The sequence below is a fragment of the Siphateles boraxobius genome, unplaced genomic scaffold (assembly GCF_051911475.1).
Source record: "Siphateles boraxobius isolate OS27281-9 unplaced genomic scaffold, OSU_SipBor_1 20, whole genome shotgun sequence".
NCBI classification, from domain to species: Eukaryota; Metazoa; Chordata; class Actinopteri; order Cypriniformes; family Leuciscidae; genus Siphateles; species Siphateles boraxobius.
The window spans coordinates 11,341,059-11,367,011 of record NW_027508811.1 but is presented as its reverse complement, the minus strand read 5'-3'; the positions used below and the strand labels follow the sequence as shown (position 1 = coordinate 11,367,011).

At 38.1% G+C, this 25,953-nt stretch overlaps 2 protein-coding genes across 5 annotated transcripts; both read left to right on the top strand.

The window, feature by feature from the left end:
- The first annotated feature begins 516 nt into the window (after positions 1-516).
- On the top strand, positions 517-18,762 carry ercc6 (excision repair cross-complementation group 6). 4 transcript variants are annotated; one of them, XM_077236750.1, is made up of 20 exons: positions 517-649; positions 1,129-1,524; positions 1,637-1,757; positions 2,701-2,809; positions 3,459-4,167; positions 5,710-5,841; positions 6,697-6,855; positions 8,427-8,562; positions 9,350-9,520; positions 9,912-10,088; positions 11,880-11,996; positions 12,244-12,339; positions 14,107-14,325; positions 14,767-14,877; positions 14,983-15,102; positions 15,226-15,320; positions 15,744-15,889; positions 16,240-16,927; positions 17,508-17,586; positions 17,678-18,762. In XM_077236750.1, the coding sequence occupies exons 2-20, from the start codon at positions 1,139-1,141 to the stop codon at positions 18,107-18,109; spliced, it is 4,203 nt and encodes a 1,400-aa protein (XP_077092865.1). In that variant the 5' UTR covers positions 517-649; positions 1,129-1,138; the 3' UTR covers positions 18,110-18,762. The 4 variants fall into 4 exon arrangements, with proteins under 4 accessions (XP_077092865.1, XP_077092866.1, XP_077092868.1 ...); XM_077236751.1 differs by having other exon boundaries at positions 519-633; positions 1,112-1,524; XM_077236753.1 differs by having other exon boundaries at positions 519-649; positions 1,186-1,524.
- Positions 18,763-20,436: 1,674 nt separating this feature from the next.
- drgx (dorsal root ganglia homeobox) lies at positions 20,437-25,606 on the top strand. The gene is made up of 6 exons (XM_077236749.1): positions 20,437-20,826; positions 21,340-21,440; positions 22,049-22,150; positions 23,820-23,989; positions 24,085-24,197; positions 24,589-25,606. Exons 1-6 carry the CDS (start codon positions 20,769-20,771, stop codon positions 24,906-24,908), a joined length of 864 nt encoding a protein of 287 aa, XP_077092864.1. The 5' UTR covers positions 20,437-20,768; the 3' UTR covers positions 24,909-25,606.
- The last annotated feature ends 347 nt before the right edge of the window (positions 25,607-25,953 follow it).

The following is a 25,953-nucleotide window of genomic DNA, read 5'->3' as shown; positions in this document are numbered from 1 at the left end:
CGTTGGCGCCTTGGAATTTGATTTCATAGAGATATTTTCTTTATAGATTTTTTTAAACTTATTTTCGCTATACATTGGTAAACATATAAACACATTATATTGTCAATTTATGAGAACAATAACTCAATAAAATCAATTAAAATAAATTCTAATAGTTTCTTCAATTATGACAGTTAAATATTCAATTAAATTAATGTCAAATTCAAAAGTAGATATAAATATTGCAAAATTTATGATAACACAATAAATGCTCCAATAACATTTAACGTTAAATATTCGAGAGTGATTTGTGTTCTGTGTTTTCAGAGTTCATTCATTCATTTAATTCGTTTATTAATTCATTATAAAAAAAACACTACATATTTCAAGAAAAATGCATCCAGGTTTTATCATTATATCGGAGGTTTATGTTACAAATAAGCAGAAGATCTAAGTAAGAAGGATTTTATCTCGACTTTTATTTTGGTATGTTTCCTCAGCCGGGGACATTTACAGTGCCTTAAACTCTCTTCTTTCACAGTTTATTATGCATTGATTGTGTAACAAGTTCACATGCTAACGTTAGATAGTAGTACACATCGAAAACCGAGATCTTAATGGATTTCACGTTAAACGAATAAACAATTTGAAAGAGTCGGTCGTTGTGAAGGTTTGTTGTTTTATTGCTGGGCTTTTTAAAAGTCTGAGTTAAGTTGAGGACAAACAACAATATATAATATGCTAGTAGTAGTTAGCATTTAGCACATAAGCCAATACTATTGCTTAAAATACTCTTTAAATTGTTTTATTTCTATTTAGAAAGGATATAATCAAATATCAGCTTAACCACATTTGTCTTCAAATTAACGTTAACCAATTTTCCGAGTTGTTATTGTGCGTTACTGTGAAAACCGAGACTGTTATAGCAATCAGTTATTGTGTGTCTTTTGTGGTGTTCTTCAGTGACTGTAATTGCTAAATCCATATGTTTTACCATTTATAGAGATAACTACGAAAAAGATAACTTTATGATTTTTTATATAAGCCATTATCAATTACTGTAGAGTTTCCCTGTTATGATAATACTCTTACTTTGGTGTCTAATTAAATATGTCCAAAGTTACAGTCTTAGATCATCCTTATTCACAGTTACTTAACAATGCCAGTAGAAGGTAACAAGGACCAGGCCCTGCCTCCCATGTCCAGCTCTGTCAGTGCCCTTACTCCTGGAGCCCAAGAAGACAATGGCCTTTCCATCCCAGGGAGCAGTAATGAAGAGCCAGTGGCTACATGTCCAGAGAATGTTGGGGCACAGAATCCTAGAAAATCGCAGCCCCTACTCCACATCAACCGTCAGGAGATCCGATCAGTGGACCACAACTCTCAGGCTGCTGAGCTGCAGGGATTGGGAGTGGATGTATATGACCAAGATGTTCTCGAGCAAGGTGTGTTGCAGCAGGTGGACAGGGCCATTCAGGAGGCCAACCAGGCTTCGGCCAAAGCAGAGGCAGAGAAAGAATATGAGTCCGTACTGGATGACGTCAGGTGAATTTATGGTTCATTTGTTGATCTTGAAACATTTGTCAAAGAATGAAATCTCAATGTGAATGCTGGAATGTGATGTCACCTTTTGTAATTGACTTGTAATGTATTTCAGGTCATGTACAAGTGCTTTGAAGCACATCAACAAAATTTTAGAGCAGTTAGCCCCTCATGCTGCCTCGAGCAAGGACATCAGTCGAAAAATTGAGTCTGTCAAACGACAAAAAGAGAACAAGGTGAGCATATGCTGGATTGTTGTTATTATAATAATTTAGCTTATACCACAATAGATTTTGTTGTTGGAATTTTATTAGATATCTGCTAGGGATGCACCGATACCAGTATCGGTATCGGGCCCGATACCAGGCTCATGTACTTGTACTCGTACTCGTAAAAATACCCTGATACCAAAGACCGATACCTCACGTATATCCTTAGCTTATATTTCTTAATTCTTATGAACACTCTTCCTGCAGTTATAGTGTTGCTAGATTTAATAGTACACTCTAATATTTCACTTTACACTTTCGGCTGTCATTACATTGTTACTCAGTGTTATGTTAAACATTTGTTCTGTGATTTCTTTGGCACTTGTTGACAATCTTGATTGTCTTGTTGTCTGTGATTTCTTTAGCACTTTGACAACTTTGTGACAGGCAGGTAAAAATTACATTCATTATGTCCTTGGTTTTGCCCTTTGGAGGTTATTGGACACTGTGAAATTTGGGCTTTGAAAATTTGTGATAAGCACAATAAGAATGATTTATTTTTTTAAGTTTATTTAAGTTGTTGAAAATAAAGATGCTGATTTGTTCATTAGTCTCATTGTGTTGTTCTTAGAAAATTGCCACATAAAACGAGAACCCCCCCAGTACAACAGGCATCGGTATCGGTATCGGGGAGTACCAGGAAAAAAATATCAGTACTCGTACTCGACCCTTAAAAAGTGGTATCGGTGCATCCCTAATATCTGCCATCTCAGTTTTAAAGCAAAATCTATCTATCTAATCTATATATATATATATATATATATATATATATATATATATATATATATATATACACTTTATATTCAGAACGAAAAAAGAGCATGTCATTTTCAATAACACATTGCTGTTGTTGTTGTTGTTTTTCAAACCCTTACCACACAATACTTCAGAAGCCTGTTATCTTTTACAGGAGAAGCAGTTAAAAAAGATCAGAGCCAAGCAGAAGAGATTGCAGGCTGTACTTGATGGAGAGGATATCCAGAAGCTTGAGGCAGAATTATTGATTGAGGATGACGAAGGTAAGTTTGAAGCACAATCCTTTTCAGAAGCTTTACATACATTATTAGTCTTATCATTGGTGCATCATATACTCCTTTGATCTTGCTGAACAATCACTTTGCTTATATGTCATGGGTGCCATAAATTATACACTTTCAGAATGTCTGTATCTTGGATGTTTGTTTTAATACGCTATTGTGGACCAGTAGTAGTACCTTTTAAGGGGCAACACTGGCACCTTGGGATTGTTTTAAAAATGTTTGTCTTTTTTATTTTATTTTCACTATATATTATTTTCTAAACATAAAACTGCACAGCATATTTGAAATGTTTCACCACTGGCTCAATCAGTTGAAATAAATTAAAATATTGACAATTATAGCTTTTAAATATTATATAAAATTATTTTAAAATTTATAATAACACAATAAAATCTCTAATGCAATTTAAATAGTTGGGGGTGCTTTATGTTCAGTGTTTGCAGAGGTTATTTATTTATTCATTCTTAAAAAAACACCTTGTACACATTTAAACAAAATGTTACGGAATGGCTGTATCATGGAAAGTGTGACTCAGTTCATTTCTCTTATTGTGTTCCTTTGAATGTTTGCTTTAAAATACTTTAATTACAATAGTGGTACTAATCTATACTCTGTTTGTCTCTGTTAGAACCAGGCCCATCCACTCTGGGCAGCATGCTTATGCCAGCTCAGGAGTCCGAATGGGAAGAGCTCATCCGCACCGGTCACATGACCCCCTTCGGTTCACGGATCCCTCAAAAACAAGAGAAGAATGAGCCGCGGAAGGTTATGCTCAGTGAGAACTCAGGATTTGACAAGTACCTTGACGATCAAGCCATGTTAGCGGATAGCAGGAAGAGACCCATCTTAAAGAAGAAGATCACCAAGAAGCTCTCAGGAGAGACGATGCATGGCAAAGAGCAAAAGAACGGATCCCTTTCCAGCAAAGATAAGAAGCTCCAAAAGCGAATGCGTAAGCTCCAGAGGACCGCCTTGAGGGCTCACCCCAAAGCCAGGACCAAGGTGGAGAAGGAGCCGTCCCGAGCCAGGAGGAGGAAAGGTGATGGGGAACAGACGTCAGATAGCGAGGGTTCGGAGTATGTCCCGAGTGATGAGCTGATGGATCCTGAGGAACCAGAGAGAGATGATGATGATGCGTTCTGGGTGGATAAAGATGAAGAATACGAACTTAAACCGTACAAGAAGAAGAACCAGGCCAAAACCAGGAAACCCAAGAAGGAGGACGAGAGCGACGAGTACATCCCTAGCAGCTCTGAGGATGAAGACTCTCAGAAAGGCGGAAAAGTCAAGCAATGTAAAGATGATGGAGATATCGAGTGTTACAGGCAAAGGATTAGGTAAATTTAGTCTGAATCCATCATTTCCTAAACTGTCACAATCATTACAGTCAAAGGCCATTCATATGTGTAGTTACTTTGCCTAACATGTATGCTAGAACAGATAGCCTAATCCACTGATGAAATTGGCTGCTGTTCCTTGACTAAGCAAATTCTATGCCTATTCATATTTTCTCATTATGGTATGCATGTATTTATTCCAGTGTTAACGTGCAAATAGATGGAAGCAAACCTAACAAGATTTATGCATTCGTATTTATAGTAAGCAAATTGAGTTGGCATGCTTTCTCTCGCTCCATAGTTTCCCTGCTCTGGTTGGTTTAAATGTGAATGCAGCCACTCTCTTCTGCTATGGTGGGGCGTAGCAATGCTGAGTGGTAGAGGAAAGGGGGGAAAAAACATAATTAACTGAACCAATGCTTAGTCTTGACTTAATTACAAGTGCAGTCTCGGAAGCCCCAGATAAAGGGAACAGTTTCATTGCGGAGTGACAGGACCAACCCCAAATGAAGATGGATTTTTTTTCCCTACACTCCTCTCTCCATTCCTTTCTTGGGGAGCTCAAACTCCTAATTGTCTGTATCAATCTTAATTTGCTTTTCTGACGACACTACCACTAACTGCTGTAGCTTTCCCTGAAGCCAGAAGTGGGTCAATTAAATCTGGCCTGCTGGAGTGAGGGGCAGAGGAAGGGAAAGGTCTCTCGCTCTTGCTCTCACTCTCTCTCTTCTGTTTCTGTCTTTGTCTGTCTGTAGGTCTTTGGCTAGGAAATTAAAAACCGAGGCCAGGGACTTTTGGTACCTGACTGTACCTTGCCGACTTTTCCATTGGAGGCATCTTTAACGGAGTCAAATAAAATGTCTGCAGTAGATGCTTGTTTTAGTTTGAGAAGATCGTTAATCAAATACGTTATGTGAAGTCTTCAGCATGGGAAATGTCTCGATGGGTTCTGTCGTTTAGCTTGACACCGTGTCCACACCGGTTTGTGGCCTGTTTCTATTTTTAACACGATGATGCACGGCTACTCAAGCCATTTTGTTACTGAACCTTGTGCTTAGTGGTCGGCCGATAAGAATTTTTTTTTAAGGCCTTGCCGATATCTTAGAGAGAAGGGTTGCTTTAGGCCATATAAATCTGATATATACAGTATGTCACACTTATATCACATTGCATTTCAAAATTTCACGTTTCATTTATTTGAAATCTTTATGGGGAAAAAATTCTGTAAAATACACATATTTATAATTTAGATAGCCGATGCTGATATCTTAGAGTGCAAGGTGGTCAAAGGCCAATGTAAAGCCGATGTCACACTTACAATCATGTTTCATTTAAAGATAGGAAATGAATGAGAAAAGTTGAAAAAAAGCCCTGTAAAGTAAACAGGTTTATTCATTAGATAGCAACTTCTTGACTCTGTAGTCCTAGTTGATAGTTGGTGAATGTACTGTGATTATGTGCAGCTTCAAGAGGCTTCAAGCTGATGCCGGTTGTAAAGAGAGCATTACAAATGTAATGGTAATGTTGTGGTTTGTCTTGCAGGAAGTGGAAAAGGCAAAGACTTCGGGAAAAAGAGGCAAAGAGAGAAGCAGGTGAAGAGGAGACTGAGGAGAGTGAAGCGGAGTTTGATGAAGGATTTAAAGTGCCTGGTTTCCTTTGGAAGAAACTCTTCAAGTATGGCTCGCACAAATCACACATACTCTCATTGTGAAAGAAAACAATCAATAACTTACACATACACATACAATGGCTGCGTCCGAAAACTTGAAAATGCTGCCTTCGGAGGGTTCGTTCCGAGGTAAGAAGGCATCATGGTCCGCCTGAATCCAGCGTTAGCTTCATTTCTTGTCTCCTGAGATACCTGCATCTGATTGATTTTTAAAGGCAGCATTGATGTATCTTTCGCTGCCTTTGATATCCCACAATCCTGTGCACTCCATTCCATGACTGTTAAGCTAAACAAATAAATATTGCCCGAAAGTTGCGGTTGGTGGTCAGTTTGTGTGTAAATGTACAATTTTGACCAACGTTTTCAACTTTTGATGCCATTTATAGGGAGAAATTACTATTGTAGTAATTAAATGTTCTTAGTTTTCACCAAAGCTCTCACTTTTTTTTTTTCCTCTGGATCATTACCTTAACCATTACATTTTCGAAGTCTCTCCGAAATCAGTTCCGTGAGGTGCAAACGTTGCCTGCAAAGTCATCGCCTGATAAAGCAGCGAGGCAACAAGTCAGCTGCCTAAGTATTCGGACACAGCCAATGTGAAATATTAAATGTGTACAAAAATTACTCACAATTTTAAATTCATGAGTCCTGAAAGCTGAGCTGTGAAGTGCTTTAGGCTTAGAAAGAAGTACTCAGGCTGTTGTGTTCTGGATGTGTTTTACAGCACATCAATTGGGCAACACTTATGGCCCATTTATCCAGAATCAATAGTGATAATGGCCCTATGATTAATTCATCAGCCACTGTGTTTGTGCTGTGGCTGCGTTTTGTGTGACAAAGCGTTTGCTTTTGTTGTCCAGGTATCAGCAGACAGGTGTCAGGTGGATGTGGGAACTGCACTGCCAGCAAGCAGGAGGCATTCTGGGAGACGAGATGGGCCTGGGCAAGACGATACAGATAATTGCCTTCCTGGCAGGCCTGAGCTACAGCAAGCTAAAAACGCGTGGCTCCAATTACAGGCAAGGGACCCTACATGCTTGTAGACTTTTATTGTATTTATCTAAATGAATTCATGAAAATCTTTTTCCACCTCAGAATACAAATCATTTCGACGTAATCAATAATTTCTACATAAGAATAACATTGTTCACTGCATATTATTTGTTATATTACGTAGATATAGTTTAATGTCTTAATCTGTGGTGGAAATGGGCTTCCATAGTATTTATTTTCTCGCTTTTTCTTCATTCTGTCTTTGTGCTTTGAGTGTCTTCCTTTCCAAAACACGCTCATCATCATCATCAGCAGCCACCGAGTCCAACATGCACCCATACATGTGTACAAACACTCATAAACACAGACGTCAGCTGTCTCCCCCACCCCTCCCAGACTCAAAGTCTCGATTGCGATGAATATTTCAGCAGCTGGATTTCTGGTGGAGAGAGGTTTGCCGTGAATTATTAAAGACGTTTCAATTATGATATTCCTCTAATTCTCTTAGTGGCGACATCAAAGGAGAAACAAGGACGTGACATGAAATAGAGACTGCTTGTTGGGAGGGAAGGGTGGAAAATGAAACATGTAATTAAACACGTTTAAGGTAGTGCCTTTTTACTTTTTTTGCTCGTCTTGCCAAACACTCTTGGAGGCCCTCCTGGCTGGTCAATAAGCTGTCTGGCGTCGCCCATCCGCAAATTGATTGTTTGCAAACTCAATTATGGCTCGCTATCAATGGCTTTCAAAATCCAGAATATCATATCAAGCTGTAATGCTCCTAAAGCCATTTAGTGCATGTTTTTTCAGTTCATTTCTTTAGTGAACACTCACATGGAGAGGACGACCAGAACAGCTGTGGTGTAAGCACATGGGGTTCATCACCTGAAAGTTTGTGTAGGGTTTGCAAGTAAATGTGTAATTGCAAGTAAAACATTTTAGGTGGATTTATCCTAAATGTAATATGGACAGTCAGCCAGTAGTTATATTGACACAAAACGTACCCTCATTTCGATAAGGATGACATCACTGAAAATAATTGAACTTTGAACTTGTTCAGTAAGTGAGTCAAATGATGATTCACTAACTGCTGTGATGGATTCAATTCAGTGAGGACTTGGCCCACACTATGTTTTACTGTATGTATATATATACAGTATGTGTGTGTGTGTGTGTATATATATATATATATATATATATATATATATATATATATATATATATATATATATATATACATACAGTAAAACATAGTGAAGCCCAATTCCTTACTGAATTAAATCCATATTTATATTGGATGAATTTAAATGTCATATATTTCTGTGATGGCAAAGCTGAATTTTCAGCAGCCATTTCTCCAGTCTCACATAATCCTTCAGAAATCATTCGAATTTGATAAATAAAAAAAGTAAAAAGAACAGCATTTATTTGAATAAATTAAACAATCCTTTTATGACATTATAACTATTTACTGTCACTTTAATACATCCTTACGGAATAGTATTATTTTCCTATTTACTATATATTAATAGCTCCTATAAATTTCTAATTAAAAAAAAATCATATTTACCCAAAATTCTTATTTTTGTTCCTATAGGTATGCTGGACTTGGGCCCACGGTCATTGTGTGTCCGGCTACAGTCATGCATCAGTGGGTGAAAGAGTTCCACACATGGTGGCCTCCTTTCCGTGTTGCCGTCCTCCACGACACGGGCTCCTTCACCAGCAAAAAGGTGAGACACGCTCTGCTGGAGCTGAGGATGACCATTCTTGAGACTTCCATAATGTAAACTGTTTTGTTTACTCTCAACATATGTAATCTCAATGCTCTAACTTTTCTATACAAGCAACATGACAACAAGATTAAGATGAACTGTGTCGCTTCGGCCTGTAACGTTTATGCCAGCGTGAGATTTTCCCCTTGTCAGCAAATATCCTAGTGTGTGGAGTCGAAATGGCTCCAAGGAAATGTTAAATTAATTAAAGCTAAGGTATCAGGAGCTGCTGTGGGGCGGCTGTGAAGTGTTTACTGTGAGTGGTCTTCACTGCCCCCCTCCCCATCCTGCCTGACACAGTGATTAATGGGGGTTGTTGTCTGGCAGTCCGTGCTTTGCCCTCTAGGTGGAGAGTTGGTCTCAAGAGCTTGTGGGAGAGAGACAGAGGAACGTTTATGCAGCGTTGGCACCTAATGATACCGCCTTCACGCTAACACTAACACTCTTGTAGAGCAGATGTACCTGATTAATTGGCTACAAAGTAAAAAAAAAAAAAAAAAAGTGTGGAGGGGGGTTTGGGAACAGAGGTTAGTCGCTTTGCACGTCTATAATTGGAACACTCTTGAGACCGTTCATGTGAGACGTCAAAGCAGACGAATAGACTCGTCGTTCTGATGAAGACACTATCGCCAGGGGCCTGATACCGGCAACCTATTGCAATTTCCTCAATTTAATTAACAGCCAAAAAAGACATTGTTGTGCGAGTGAGTTTACTTTCCGGTTTTACTTTATTCCTTATTTTCAGGAGAAGCTCATCCCGGAAATAGTGGCAAGTCACGGCATCCTCATCACTTCCTACTCATACATACGCATTATGCAAGATTACATCCAGAAGTACGACTGGCATTACGTCATCCTGGATGAGGGCCACAAGATTAGGAACCCCAACGCTGGGGTGACGATGGCATGCAAGCAGGTGACCGTTGCTTTCTTTTCAGAGATTTTTCCTGCATTTTACAATCAAGCTGTCAAATGAAGACTTGCGGTTCTCACAAAGCACGCAAGTAAAGCAAGTTGACCTTTTCGAAATGAACTTAGTTCAGTCTGCATCAAGTTATATGAGCTCCAGAGCTATTGATCGCTATATTAAAAAAATCAATTGGAAATTTCGCAACACTTTGATTTGGTATTGAATAAACTGAAGCTAATGGAGCTTTAAAACCAAATCTATCCTAAATGGGGTTTCTTTGTCAAGTAGTATCTGCTCGCACAGGTAGGCTTCTAAAACCATTTTGATTACTTGATCAACTTGCATCTTATTATGAATGATTGTCACTGATTTTCTTTTTTCTTCGCCCCGTACACAGTTCCGGACACCCCACCGTTTCATCCTCTCGGGCTCACCCATGCAGAACAACCTCAAAGAGCTGTGGTCGCTCTTTGACTTTGTGTTTCCAGGGAAGCTGGGGACCCTGCCCGTCTTCATGGAGCAGTTCTCTGTGCCCATTACCATGGGAGGATACTCGAATGCGTCTCCAGTTCAGGTGAACCACTCATCACCCAGAGCTTACTGATCAGTGCAGTTAAAATTCTCTTATTATTCATATATAAACCTATAATTTACATCAAATATAACGGCGTAATGAACGCAGAACACACTGTATATTACACGGAGATGGAAGTGCCTGTATTAATTCAAAGGCATATAAAAACCTTCTAACAGCGTACTGATGGCTGCATGGTGAATGGAATGTAGATGTGCCATTATTAGGAAACCTTTTTAATAGCACACTTACTTTATGGATTTCATTTCCGAACTGCTTTAAAAGGCTATTGATGTTTCCTTTGCCAATAATAAAAACCTTTACTAATTATTAATGTTATTAAATGGTTGAAGATAGCTAACCCCTGACTCATGGTGCTCTCTCCTTTCCCAGCTTTCTGCATAGTCCTGCTGACAAGCCTCATGGGTTCATAAATTTTATTTTAGTGGATATTCATTTGAGAAATGAGAGAAGACTTTACAATCTTGCAATTAGAATTTACACACTTTATGCAGTACATATTTCTTTGCACCAAAAATATATGAAAAATTAACTAACGTCTGTCCTGTGCGCTAATTCAAATCATGTTGCAATCTCGTGTGTGTGTGTTTTTGACATTCTACTTTAAAAATATGTTTCAGAGTTTAAATCTAAGGGTTTTTGTAAAAAAAAAGAAGAAATATTTTGATATTATAGAAATGTTTAAGAGCTTTTTAAACAACATGTACCTAATGCTTTTATAATTATGCATGCAGCTTTTATGACGGTATATTAATTCAGAGACAAATTTATTTTTAAAAGTACAAATATTCTTTTACATTGCATGACCATTTAAAACGAACTAGGGAATAATAAAGGGGTCTTTAAAAATTGTGAAAAACTTAAAAGAGATAATGAAATTATTGAAGAAATGAATGAAAACTGACAGGTCCTGAAACATGAAGTCTTGAGCTCTTTTGCAGCCAGCTCTATTATGAAGCAATGCTGTATCACTACTTATTCACAGATCTAACCTCTGCTTCTCTGTCTCACTCTTGCACTCTCTCTCTCTCTCCCTCTCTCTCTCTCTCTCTCTCTCTCTCTCTCTCTCTCTCTCTTTCTTTTGTCCTCTCTAATGGGCCCTAATCTGGGCTCGTTGTATGCCCTGCAGTGTTGTGGTTCCACTGCAGGCTTTCTTTTGATCTGCAAACCCCTTTAAATTACAGCTAAATGGCATTTGGCCTAACGCTGGATCAGGAGAACATTATTGATAAAAGAGTGTAGCCCCCCTCTGGAGTCCAGCAGCACTCTTATGAATCTTTAATGTGTCAATCTGCTGATAGGAGGAGAGAAAGAGAACAAGCGGCTGTTGACATGCCTAAGGACACACTCATTTGTTTGGCTTTCATAAAATGTTTTGAAGTGGATGCTTGTTAATTAGCCATAAACATAAATATATTTTAGTTGGTGTGTTTGCTTGAAAAAAGCTCAAACATGTACACTACTGTAAGTTTGGGGTCGGTAAGATTATTTAACGTTTTTGAAAGAAGTCTCTTATTATCACCAAAACTGCATATATTTAATATTTTTTAAATAAAAAAATGTAAAATGTAATTTATTCCTGTGATGACAAAGCTTTTAGAGACATTACTATGATCCTTCAGAAATCATTCTAATAAACTGATTTGGTGTTAAAGAATCATTGCTAATTAGTATCAGTGTTGAACACTGTTGTGCAGCTTAATATATTTGTGGAGACCTTTTTTTGTTGTTGTCACAAATGGATTTATTTGTTTTATTTATAATCCTCAGGTCCAGACAGCCTATAAATGTGCTTGTGTTCTTCGTGACACGATTAACCCTTACCTGCTGAGGAGAATGAAGGCTGATGTGAAAGCAAACCTCTCTTTACCTGACAAAAACGAACAGGTGCCCAAAGAAATACTTAAAAGAAGTGAATCAATACTCCACTAGTTATCTTTGTATTCCTTGCATGACGACATCACTTGCATTATAGGCACAGTTTGGCCAGTTAGTTAATATTGTTTTATCTGAAAAAGTAGTTCCAAAGAAAGGCAAAGCATCAAGCTTGAAACATTGAAACTTCCTAGTGTTGAATAATCAAGTAGTTGTTGACTACTCAATTATAGCCCATAATGTTTTATTGTCCAAACAGGTCCTGTTCTGCAGATTAACGGAAGATCAGCGGCAGGTTTACCAGACTTTTTTGGACTCCAAAGAGGTTTATCAAATTCTGAATGGAGACATGCATGTAAGGCATACATGTGTAAAACACCAGTGTGATTGCTCAAAATTGATGATCTTCTATTCCCCACTATGTAAAAAGCCTTATTCATTATTCAGTCCACTTGAGAGTGGTGACATCCCCTATCTGCCTATCATTATATGTTCACATACAGTTGTGTTCAAATAAATAGCAGTGCATTAATAAAAGTGAATAAAGTGCAAATATTTTTCAATAGCTTTTATTTCCATATTTCAAATGTACTGAAAACATTACACATTCAAATCTAAATTAAAGCTTATCAAGTCTGCATTATTCATTTACAGGAAGCAAAGAAAAGGATTATTAATCTGTTAAAAAAAATAACAGTGTTGACTTCACTTTAAATTACTGAACTAATATTTAGTTGCATAACCATAAGTTCTGTGCATCTGCGTTGCATCGAGTCAACCAACTTCTGGCACCTTGAAACAGGTATTTTAGCCAAGGATAAACAAACTACTTTCTACGGTACGCTTCAGAAACTGCATTTTTAATGTCACCAATGCGGTTGAGGTCATTTTCTTCCGCGTGTTTCAGGTTTCTGTTCCCATTTTAAAGCATTTGAGAACATTTTAGCTTTGAACTTTTTTTATACATTTTCCCCTCACCAATCAACTTTTTAATCGATTGTCATGACAGTTGGGTTTGTTGTTTTTCCATTACACTATTACATCTACAAGTTATTATTTTTTTGCAATGTTAAGTTTTTTGCAATGCAGAAATATCACTCTTAATAACAATGATTCATAAGGTTACTGATGTTGTACTGCTATTTTTTAAACACAATTGTGCTTGTTTAAAAGAGTGTAAAGAAAAAACATTTAGAGAGCTTCTGGAATTTGTATAGTGGGATGTTTGAACACTCCAATCCAAGTAGTGGGATTCAAAAGTCCACATTGGGATTCAAAATCTAATTCAAACCTAAAAATAAAGTTTTAGTATTTTAAGGCATTTTATCAAGTAAAATTAATAATAAATATGTATGATTTGCCATTATTTCTTAGTCACTAAAAATGATCATTCTGTCAAGTTATCCAAGACAACATGATTAACAGGTTTTAAATAAACTTGTGTAGTTCGTACAGCTCAAGCACAGCTCTCATAAAAGCAAGCATAGGTCAAACTGTACTAATACAAACGTACTAAAATTTTCTTTTACTTCTTTTCACGCACATTTTAATGCTGACACTAATGTGAAATGGAAAAAGTACTTAATATGTAAAACTAGACTTGAACTATTAGTAATATGTGTACAGATACTTTTGCTTTACTGTGAAGTACCTTATCGCAAGGATCCAGAATCTGTTTAATTGGCAAATTTGTCAGCCTTACCTGTGAAGATGCTTGCCTTGTTGCATAAAAAAATTGTCCTTGTGAACTATTGACTCTCTTTATGTCCAAAGTGTCATGGCAAGGAAAAGCTCTTTATACAAACTATTCATCTCAATGCTCTAAATGTGTTTTGAGCAGACAAAAGCGGTGGGTTGCAGAGCAGTTTACAAACCCCTCTTATGTGGTCACAAACTCCATTAAGCCACATATATAATGCAAAGACTGCTGCATTTACTTCAAGGAAGGGACTTTACTTTGCTCTGGTCAATTACTTTCATTAAATTAACCAAGTTTATTAATATTAAGATTTGTGTTTCCTATTTCTTACATGGAAAGAGAGACTTGTTTTTCTCCCTCCATTAAAAGTATTAACATATCCATCCAGTGTATTAATCTCAATCCCCCACCCTGTGGTTCTAGGTCTTCTCAGGCCTCATAGCTCTGAGGAAGATGTGCAACCACCCGGATCTGTTCACAGGCGGGCCGCGGCTGCTCCGAGGCATCCCGGATGACCAGCTGACCGAGGAGGAGCACTTCGGTTACTGGAAACGCTCTGGGAAAATGATTGTGGTGGAGTCACTGCTGCGCCTGTGGTTCAAACAGGGACACCGAGTGTTGCTTTTCACCCAATCCAGGCAGGTCAGTAAGAAAGGAGCGACGAAAAAAAGGATAGAAAAAATGCACAACAGCAAAGCTGTGATTGTGTGTTTTCAGCCAAATTCACATAAGTAGATCCATCAGGCCGTCGCTGAAGTAAAGAAGTGCGAATAAACCCACAGTATTGATGGATAAGCTGCACTCTCACCATCTCCAGCAGAACCACTAAAGGACCAATAAAGTTATTATGTCATTTTGCCCTCTAATAGAATTCATTAGGAGATCTTATTGCATTGTAGGGTGTCTGTCAGGACCCAGCTGTCTTTGTTCAATAGAAATGAGATTTGGCTTCAGAGAGAACCTAAAACCCACACAGTTGGTACTTCTGTACATGTAATATTAATCTCACTTAATCCTATTAGCACTAATCCTGTTCTTTATGCTCTGTCTGAAACCCTTTCTCTCCCACACACACACACACAGATGCTGGAGATCTTGGAGGTGTTCGTGAGGGAGAATGGCTTCTCCTATCTCAAAATGGATGGCACCACTACCATTGGGTCCAGACAGCCTCTCATTGCTCAGTTCAACCAGGTAAATATGAGATAGCAGTGCGGTTTTTTTTTTTAGCTCTCTGTGATGGTAATGGTGCTTTTGAACCAACTTAATCCATTCAGTTGTTTCCCCCCCTTTTTACAGAACAAGGACATCTTCATCTTCCTCCTGACAACAAGAGTTGGAGGTTTGGGAGTCAATCTAACCGGAGCAAATCGGGTTGTAATCTACGACCCAGACTGGAACCCTAGCACAGACACTCAGGTCTGCCAAAGCTGTATTTCACATCCAAAACGCATGTTCTTGCTGTACCTGATGCAAAATTTGTCAGCTTGTAGCATGCACTGCTGATCGGTAATGATCTGAACTATTGACCTCTTCCTGTAGGCTCGTGAGCGTGCCTGGAGGATCGGGCAGAAACAGCAGGTGACGGTTTACAGGCTGCTGACAGCTGGAACTATTGAGGAGAAGATTTACCACAGGTTAGTTTCCTGGGACTGGGCATTGAGATGGAGCTGGTAATGGTGAGGAGGACTATTACAATCCATAATGTCCTACTTCTGTCTGCAGGAGCTCAATAGACAGTAATTGAAATGCATTATTTTTTTAATTAGATATCAACACAAATTCGCTAATTGGTCGCTAAAGGCTGTCGTAGACTACTGGGTTATTTGTAGGGAGGCAATGGGAATTTCGAAACACCGCAAAGAGTGGGATTGTTGGCATATTAATTTTGCAATTTCAAACTAACCTGCATTTGTTAAGCTGAGAAAACGTCCAGCAGGGTGAGATTTTGGCAAGTCAGTGTTTAGGTTATAAGGGAAATTATTCCGGAAATGTGGTGCTAGAGTGTATCTTAATGGCGATTAAAAAACAACTACAGTATTTCTTGTATCTTTCCATAGACAAATCTTCAAACAGTTTCTCACCAACCGAGTGCTGAAAGATCCTAAGCAGAGGCGTTTTTTCAAGTCTAACGACATTTATGAACTTTTCACGCTGAGCAATCCTGATGGCTCCCAAGGAACAGAAACCAGTGCAATATTTGCAGGTAATTCATGGATATGTTAACCATTTGAGCATATTTTCTTTGCAAGAACAGCTCTGTTTATTTGGCTGATGTCACAAAGAGGAGATGTGTTCAAATCAGGCAATGTAAATAGAATTTGAAAACATTTTTTGGGACACTGACAGAAAACAAAATGCTAAAATTGTACATTTTAGGAGTACAGCAGCTTGTACCCTTAAAGGGACTTTGTGCCTTATCTACTCCTAAAAGGTGTATATTATTACATTAGAGTATAATGTGAACCCTTAAAGGTGCGCACATCTACATTTCTTCTGAATGTAGATACAGTACAGAACTCTTCTGATTTGTTGTATTTTTTTATTATTTCATAGGCACAGGATCAGATGTGCAGGTTCCAAAAAGACACAAGACCTCCCGTCCATCTCAGGGGAACTTGAGACCATCACAGTCTCATTCATCTGCATTTTGCGTTGAAGACCAAGATTCCACATCTCTATCAGGAAACAAAAATGCTACCTCAGTCAACGGTCTCTCAAACAACAGTGCTTCTGGGCCACCGAACAATAACCTTGAACCTCATTCCATTGCTGACCGTTTGACAAACAGCACTAGTAAAGATCTTTCTTCTACGAACAGCCCTCAAAAGCAAAGAGAGAAGAAAAAGCACTGTGAAATGCCAGAAAAAGACACGTTACCCTCAGACGGACTCAAGCGTAAGCATAAAAAACGCAAGCACTCTGAGGATGTCAGGTTTGAGGGCTGCCGTATTTCTCACCTGGTGAAGAAAAAGAGATACAAGAAAGAGGAAGAGGAGGAAGAGGGAAAAAACGAGAAAAAGAGTGACGATTATGTCCTAGCCAAACTCTTTAAAAAATCAGGGATACACAGTGTCATGAAGCATGACACCATCATGGAGTCATCGAACCCTGACTATGTACTTGTGGAAGCTGAGGCCAGTAGGGTTGCAAAGGATGCGCTGAGAGCTCTGAAGGTCTCCAGGCAAAACTGCAGGCTGCCTTTCTCAAGAGGGTCAACGACAGCAACCCCACCTCCAGTCAAGTATGTCTCCTTTAAAGGGTTAGTTTACCCAAAAATGAAAATTGTCATTAATTACTCACCCTCATGTCGTTCCAAACCCGTAAGACTTCATCTTCGGATCACACATAAATATATGCCACAACGCATATATGTTGTGTTGATGTGAGAGCAGATGTTGTTGCCTGAACGTGTGTTGGAGATTATATTTTGTAAATAAAGTACTCAATTATGTGGTTTATTTTGTGCAAACAAAACTTGCATCACTTCATAAAATTGAGGTTAAACCTGTGGAGTCACATGGATTACTTTTATGATGCTTTTACTAACTTTATGGGGCTTGAAAATGGTAGTTGCGTAGACTGTCAATGGAGGGACAGAAAGCTTTCAGATTTCATTAAAAAGATCTTCATTTGTGTTCAGAAAGTGAACAAATGTCTTACAGGTTTGGAACGACATGAGGGTGAGTAATCAATGAAAGAATTTTCATGTTTGGGTAAACTAACCCTTTAATTTTATATAACTGAACAATATTACGTGTCTTGGGATATTATAAAATGTCAATGATAAAATAAGGCTGTTTTAACATAAATTTTCCTCTTAGGAGGAGGTTTGGACAGAAGAAAAACTCACTTCTTTCTCAGTCATCTGGAACAACAGGAAAAGCAGCAGAGAAATGCAAGGTACGTCTATATGGGTACAATATCCTCTGAACCCCAATAAAATAATAAATGATGTTAAGCAAGTTTTTTTATTATTTTTTTTTTTATATAGGATGCAGCTATTATAAAGAAGTCAGTGGTGAAGAAGCCAGGATCTGCTGCTCACTTCAGCGGTGATGGAGCGCAGGAGGAATCTGCTTCTCTCTCCTCATCTTCTCTTCTCGCTAGAATGAGAGCCAGGAATCACCTCAATCAACCACAAAGACAAGAGGATGAGGAGGAGGAAGAGAGAGAGACTCAGTCTGTCGCCGTGCATGCGACTCCTACAGAACACGATGAGCTTCTGGTCGACCTGAGGAACTTTGTGGCCTTCCAAGCTCAGGTGGATGGCCAGGCGAGCACCAAGGAGATCCTGGAGTACTTCACCCCAAGACTCACTTCCACACAAACACCAGTGTTCAGAGAACTGCTGAGAAATATTTGTGAGTTCCACAGACTTTCTGGGCAGGAAGGAATGTGGAAGCTTAAAGCTGACTTCAGGTAAACTGAGCGGAGCATATTAAAAGATTACGAAATGTGCAAATGCAATTCATTTCAATAAACTTTCCAGAACTTTCCAGGTTGGCCATAAAAAGTACAAAAAGAATTGTATTGGCCCTATTATTGTAAAACACTCCTATTGTATGAAAAAAAAGTCCTTTTTTATTGCTTGCTGCTTTTTGTTTGCTTGTGTAAAATTCCTGGAAATTACTTGAACTTGGAAATTTCCTGAAAACTGTTTTGGTCAGGTAACTATTGATGAGACCAGTATTTGTTTTGCTGTACTATATCATAATACTATTGCAATACTATTGTAATACTATTGCAATACTATTGTAATACTATTGTAATCTTTTTTTAATAATGGAAATGTACATTTATATAGTGCTTCCACCCTAAAGGTGGTTGGTGCCAAATTGTTTACATGACGTTTTAGTGAGTAAAGGTGGCTTTGAAAGTTATAGCCAACATTATTTAATGTCTTGAGAGTATCTACCTCTACATCCCACTTAATGTTTGTTCATTGGGAACAAATGAGATTTAATGTAATTGCAATGTGTAAAGCCAGTGATGGAGTTTAGGGAATACTGTTATACGTTTGAACAATTAAATGTATTCATTAAAAGTTACCTAATAAACATCCAACCTTTACATCAACTCCTTAGTACATTTTATTAATATGATCTAAGAAATTTAATGCATCACTGGATGATGAGCTGGAAGATGCACCACCTCACCAGGGCTTATCTGAGCTCATTTTGAAAAGAACAATGATTTTCTGTTGTTGCACATTAATCACAATGCCATGGGCTCTCAGGGACAGGGTTTTATTTCTTGTAAGTTAATGTGTCAGAAATTAGTGTTCGTCTTATATTGTTTGTCAGCGCGATTTAGTACACAACCAATGAAAAACAAACCGACCTCTTCAATTGTAAAAAATAAAATAAAAATAATAATTAAATTGTGCTTTTGTGTGAATACTTTTCTCTTCAAACTAGAGCGAATGAATCATTAAAATAACTAACTGTGAAAATTCTTGTTTGAAACAATATAAAAGAAAACAACAGATTGAGTTTATGAATTTATTCAATGCTCTGTTTCCGACCTCATTAAAACTTTATTCGTTTATGTAGTCGTTAATGGGCTCAGAATAATAGTAATTATTCGTTTGTGGTCTATTAACCAAAAGTTAATGTTGGATATTTGTGCGCGAGCAGTCCTGTCGCTGACCATGGTGCTGAAAGTTTTTCTTTACTTTTCTTATGAGGCCTCGCGCGCACACAATTATTATGTTAGTTAAAAAATTAAAAACAGCAATTGTTCACTAGCACGTGCACTCTAAAAACAGCGGTTTATGACACTCGTTTCAGCTGGCACATATACTGCTGTAATACACTCACTCTCATCTCTCCCATTCAGCCTCTCAGGATCGTAGAAATCACTTGATCTTTTGGTTTGCTCAATCTAAATAAATCTCCGTTTCGAATAATAATAATACAAATGTCAGGAAGTTTATACAGTGCTCGTCACCCAGTTTCCGATGCATTTTGACGATAACACCAACTTTATTTTCAGCAGTGCATAAATTAATTACACGCATTTAATAACTAAAATATCATTATATTCCCCTCTTAATATCATAAACGTTCTACGCCAGGGAAGCACTTAATAGTGCAGGGGGCCATAACAGGCTATTATCCTTGTGTAATGCTATTAGAGAACCAATTATGCACCATTACACTTGCTTTTTTGCCGTTTATGTGATTTCATCCAATACCGTCCTGCACTTCACAATTTCAGCTGCTACTCGGAGCCTCATTTCCAGCAGCAGAGGAGCGGCGGTGTCTGCGCGCGGCGTCCCGCGTGCGTTTTAAAAGTAATTGAAAGGGTCCCGCTGCATATCATTTACGCGAGAGTGGGAAATAAATCCTTGGACCCCTTGCTGTGAACAAAATCAAAATTTGGACCTGCGAGCGTGCAGCCAGTGGATTCTCGTATAAAGTGGACCCCTAACCCATATAATGAGCAATTACTGGTCTGACAGCCAATTTTAAATTCAAAAACAGTCATCTAGATTTTTAATATAAAAAGCAACTGTGTAAAAAAAAAGTGCATCCTGCTTTGTGCCCGTGATTTGGGAATATGCATGCATGCATCGAGCTAAAGTTACACTTTCGGAGTATAGTCTAATGCCTTGGAGGTTTTTGACGTTTACCACCACGTGCGCAATCCGGTTGGTCACGGAGAACCTATCCAAATGTCCTGAAAACGAAAATCTGATTAATTGCAATTACGCGTTAGATTATAAAGGCGAGTGTTGTCGTGCTCTAAACAGTCACTAAGACATCTGGTCACTCCCTCCTTATGTGCGCAAGAGCGGATAAACTGGAGCGCTCAGTGTGATTGACTGTGAGTGCGATCGCTCTGCTGAGGTTGAGCAGGAGACACAAGAATCGCGATTGCATCAAGACCATCTATTGGTACAGATGCTTTTTTTACTTTATGCAATTCAAATCGGTTGCAGAGAAGTATTAGTGTTGTTTGAAGTTATTTTTGAAGACGCGGTAATAGTTGGGAACAGGCTATAGGCTACTGTTGACGTTTGGCCATTTTTTTTCTATGCAGAGATAAATATTCTCTCCACTCGCAAAACACCGGGAAACATGTTTTACTTTCACTGTCCTCCACAGTTAGAAGGAGAGTGCTGCAGGACCAATACATGTAAGTAGGCTATGCTTAATTTATTCTGTAAGAATTGAGTTTTATGTATAATTTTAACTTTGTAATCTTAAATATAGCCTACAGGCCTGTATTAAAAACATAAATATTGAAACGCTTCCTTTTTCGTCTATAATTTAAATCTTCATATTATGCATTACATTACGCGATCAAAGATAGCTAATAATCATCCCGTTTGTGTTTTGTTTTATGGCTTTATGGTGTTTAATGTTGTGACCGAGAGCTTGACAGCCGCCCAGCTGAGACTTTTTGTTGCAGTCTGTCTGAGAACAGATGTTAGATGTCATGCTTTTCAACTGTCATTTTGTTGGTCATGGTTTAATTGTGTAAAGTGATCATTCAGGTCTCTAGCAGATTACAATGAATTATCGGTTCCCTGTGAATTAGCAACTAAAGGAAATCCTATTTTCCTTATTATTTAGGGCTATACGAAAGTGCATTTTTATATCACATAAATATAATATTTTAATAGGGTCGCGTTACTCTTTTAAACAGTGAACACAAATGGGTTTGGGAATCACGCCTCAGGAGACTTTGATGACGGTTTTCTGCGCAGAAAACAACGCAGAAACAGGACAACCTTCACTTTACAACAGGTTAGTGAGAAGCAAAATATCCAAATGCATACCACTGTCCTGATACTTATTTGCATTATAATGTTGTTTTATAAAGCCCTGTTTTTTACAAGGCATTCCGCGAGTAAAGTAAATGCACGTAAACATAGGGCTGCATTAATATGACAAATACATAATATTTTGGAAGTAAACTTATTTTAATACTAAGGCAAACAAGAAGAGCCTTTGCTTTTTTATGCTTAGAATGTAGAGGCTGCATGACAATGTAAAAATGTATAAGACGTATGAAAAAGGACGAAGAAGAGCAGCCTAGGCCTATATTAAAGCTAATTCAGCTAATGTAAAAAATACAATAACATTTTTTTTTTTCATTATAACAACATCTTTGATCCATTTAAACTGTCGCAATAATTCCTGTCATTCAGTAAATACAAAGTTTTAACCACTTTGTCATCACTTTAATTTAACTTAAAATTTGAAGGCACCAGTTTAACAATTTTGATTAATTTTAACCTTGTTTTACCAATGAAATGCATTCCCAGCGAACGCAAAGAAAAACAGATATTTCTTACTGAATTATAAAGCATGCATTCAAGCAACAAGGCCAAATAAAAATGTTTCACACACAGTTGGAGGCTTTGGAGGCGGTTTTTGCACAGACCCACTATCCAGACGTGTTTACGAGAGAAGAGCTGGCTATGAAAATCAACTTAACAGAGGCTCGTGTTCAGGTGAGACACTTTCCACAACTGACCTGAACCAGAGATATACGAGAAATACATCACGTAAAGCGCTCAGAGCACCTTTGGCCGAAGAAAGTAAATGAAGCACTCTGTCACTTCCGTGATGCGCGTTAATAACATCAACATAATGTGGAATATTAGATTAGGTTGATTAATCGGTCATTCATAATTAACTAGTGGTAATGTTCTACACTAATTTGCCCTCGTCTCTAAGGTATAAAAAATGCTTAGATGCATTGCCATTTCCGCGTTTCAGCAAATGGAGAGAGGATGCAGTGCTTTTTGAACAAGACAAACGTCCCGAGAACGATGATTCTAGGTTATAAACCGCTCGCGCACCTGAAACCTTCGATTTCATATTCTGAGGCCTTGCAAAACATCCGCGGTAATATCAAGTTGGCCACGTGTAATTACATTCAATGTGTCTGTATGTAATTTCCTGCATTCCAGATTTGCTTTTGGGTTTCCTTCTGAGCTCAGATCTAATTGTAGGAAATATAATAGTTTCCCTTTTGTTCCCCAGGGTCATCTTACTATCGCTTAAAACCAATGACTGCGACGCGATAATGGAATTCGCTGCTGTAAATTAGGGATTGTAAACAAATTATTTCTCTCTAATCGGATTACCCGATTCCTATTATTAAATCTAAACATCAATCGGTCGCAGCATGCAGGGATATTAAACTTACATTATTATTAGGAAATAAATTTTCTGTTTTGTTGTAGTAGCTATAGTGGGCGCCCACCGTTTTTAAAGTGTCAATTGGCTTGTGCTGCATTAAGAACAAACTGCAAATTGAGATTAATGGTGCAATTATAGAGCATTCAGTGTTGGGGGATCATGACTTCTATAGCTGAAAGGTGCAAGGGTGAGATAATGTTGCCACAATTACATTGTGAATATTGTTGTCCTGCCAGTAAACTGTTGTGTCATATTATGTGGAGAGAGCGGCTATATGTGTGTGGCGTTTTGTTTGTTCACATCATTGTACCTTTGCACAATGCTGGCCAGGCGGTGGAGATATGGCTGCATTATGCAACCTTTCCCATTCAAATATGATTAATGCGTTAGAGAGCCCAGACTTAATCGAATCTGATGTTGTCAAACAATCACTAAATAGAGAAATAAACGACTTCATCATGGTTCTCTCTCAGAAGCAGGGAGACTGTCAGTAGGAAGTCATTAAAAAATGATAATGAAAAATTGCTCAATTAAATGTTGTTATAGGCAATGACCTTCATTCAATTAAAATACAAGAACTTCACTGCATATGCTCAGCAGTTGTGTTCGTGAAGTTTGACATAAGTCACTGGCTTGTTAGATCTTGCGGCACATTTCAGAAATGTGCATTGTATGCAAATAATAATTCTTAAAATGTATGCAGCAAACAATTAATATGAATGTGTTTCAAGAGATGCGATTAAAGGGATAGCTTACCAAAAAAGAAACATTTTGTCATTATTTATTCACCCTCATGCTGCACTTTTTTCTTCTTTTGAACACAAAAGGATATCTAACATCTCCTTTTCCGCAGAAGAAATATGTAGGTTTGAAATTACATGAAAGTGAGTAAAAATGACAACAGAGTTAGCATTTTTAAATCAAACTAAAAGAGAGGAAAATTTTAATCTTTTTTTCTTTTTTCTTTCTCTTTAGGTGTGGTTTCAAAACCGGAGGGCAAAGTGGAGAAAAACGGAAAGAGGAACTTCGGACCAGGAGGGAGGCAAAGAGCAAATGAGTGAAGGTGCAGCTCCTGCAAGAAACCTCAACCAGTCTCCTGTTGACCATGGCAGAAATAAGAAAGAACCAATGGAACTACAGCAGAAGTGTGTAGATCATCTAATCAAATGCGACGTTCGCAAACGATTTTTGTTTGCTTTTCAAAAGAGATGTAATGCCAAATTCTTTCCTTTATGCACAGTATTAACAGAGTGGTGGGTTCAGGTGGACCTTTTTTCCCATCTTGTCTGCCAGGGACTCTGCTGAACACAGCCACTTATGCACAAGCCCTGTCACAAGTAGCAACTTTAAAAGGTAAGATCCAGGATCTACTAGATGTCATCATGAAAACATGAACAAATGTATAAGATAGTTTTTACTTGAATAACTTTTTTTTCTGCAACTGATGTGGGTGAAAACGCAACATAGTTACTGTGTGTTGTTGACTAGATAGATAGATAGATAGATAGATAGATAGATAGATAGATAGATAGATAGATAGTCAGAACTGTAATCTACCGTTTGTTTTGTCACATTAAATTGTTATATATATATGTATATATATATATATATATATATATATATATATATATATATATATATATATATATATATATATATATGCTGTGTGAAATAAAAAATATTTATAATGATAAAGGACATTGACTGCCCCATTATGACACACTATTCCGGTCTACCTCATTAGGAAGTCCATTGTGTTCCTGCTGTGTGCCTGACCCAATGGGCCTCTCCTTCCTGCCACCATATGGGTGCCAGAGTAATCGGACAGCCAGTGTCGCAGCCCTGCGGATGAAGGCCAGGGAACATTCAGAGGCCGTTCTTCAGTCAGCTAACCTGCTGGGAGCCGGGTCTACAACAGGCCCAGGAGTCGGTCTGGGACAAAGCACTGTTTCTGCAGGAGGAAGCGATTCCAGTCCTGCCTCCAGCACCTCTAAGATCACATCGTTACGAAGAACTCCAGACAAGCATCTGCACTGCCAAAAGGAGGGCCCGGATAAGAAATGAGGGAATCTTGGTTGTTATTTTTTTTCCTAATTGGAGGACACACTTTGGATGAAGGATTTAATCAAACATTGAATGCCTGTTGCCTCTTTTTCGAGAGCACTGACATACCCTGGACAGGACGGTGTTAAGTGCAATCCCTTATTGTGCATTTTGTGTGTTTGTATGTGTCAAACTAATAATTCAATTGTAATTTTTCCTCTTGTCGTTCACTTTTAATCATGATTCTTGACGTTGTTTTGCTCTGTTGGGGTCTATGCGGGCGCCTGGCGCCGCAATTTCGGTTTCAGTGGCGGAATGACTTTTGAAAACTCCCTGGTTGCTAATGTGAACATTTAATTTTTCACAATCCACTTTGATGTTTGACTTGTGTACTGTGAAGTCAGGTGATGATAGGAAGTCTGCATTGTGTCAAGATATATGCCATGCTGAAATATAAATGTACTAATGTGAAATAATATATGTAAGATAATATCAAGGACAGAACTGTATATTAAGTGGTTTGTCATGTTTTATGATATGATCCGGGTAACTCTTACTCATGCTGATGCGATGACAACTGACACCTCTCTTGTCATCACATCTGTACGTCCGTGATAGACTGCAAGAGTCCACACACTGGTCCTGTTTTGACATGTTCTGTAAAACAATTAAACATGTAGGCAATCATGTACATCTCCTGTTGCCTATTGCTCACACCATCTGGCTATGATCAATTATTAATTAGTTCTCAAGCGGTAGGGCTGCAAAAATGGAAGCAGCGGTTGGTCTTATTATTTATTTACTTTAAAGTACATCATGACTTTCTCTTATCACATAGCTATTTTACATGCTTCCCATGATGATAAAGATGTGATGGGTGCTAGCTATGACATTATGCATGGACAACAAGGCTCAGTTGTCACTAGGTTTTAAAGAGGCTTAGTCATGCCGCTTGAATTATTTTTGTTATATTCTTTTATGGCAAAAAACAAACAAAACCACACTATTTTAGAACATCAGTGCAATTATATGATAGTGAAAGAGGAATAGTCATTTAGGAGCATAT

Excerpts from the sequence above, each read along its gene's own strand:
- ercc6 (XM_077236750.1), top strand. The coding sequence starts at position 1,139 with ATGCCAGTAGAAGGTAACAAGGACCAGGCCCTGCCTCCCATGTCCAGC. Across the intron at positions 6,856-8,426 it reads ACGCGTGGCTCCAATTACAG|GTATGCTGGACTTGGGCCCA; the intron begins GCAAGGGACCCT and ends TTGTTCCTATAG. Across the intron at positions 14,326-14,766 it reads TTTTCACCCAATCCAGGCAG|ATGCTGGAGATCTTGGAGGT; the intron begins GTCAGTAAGAAA and ends ACACACACACAG.
- drgx (XM_077236749.1), top strand. The coding sequence starts at position 20,769 with ATGTTTTACTTTCACTGTCCTCCACAGTTAGAAGGAGAGTGCTGCAGG. Across the intron at positions 20,827-21,339 it reads GTGCTGCAGGACCAATACAT|TGAACACAAATGGGTTTGGG; the intron begins GTAAGTAGGCTA and ends TCTTTTAAACAG. Across the intron at positions 23,990-24,084 it reads CCAATGGAACTACAGCAGAA|TATTAACAGAGTGGTGGGTT; the intron begins GTGTGTAGATCA and ends CTTTATGCACAG.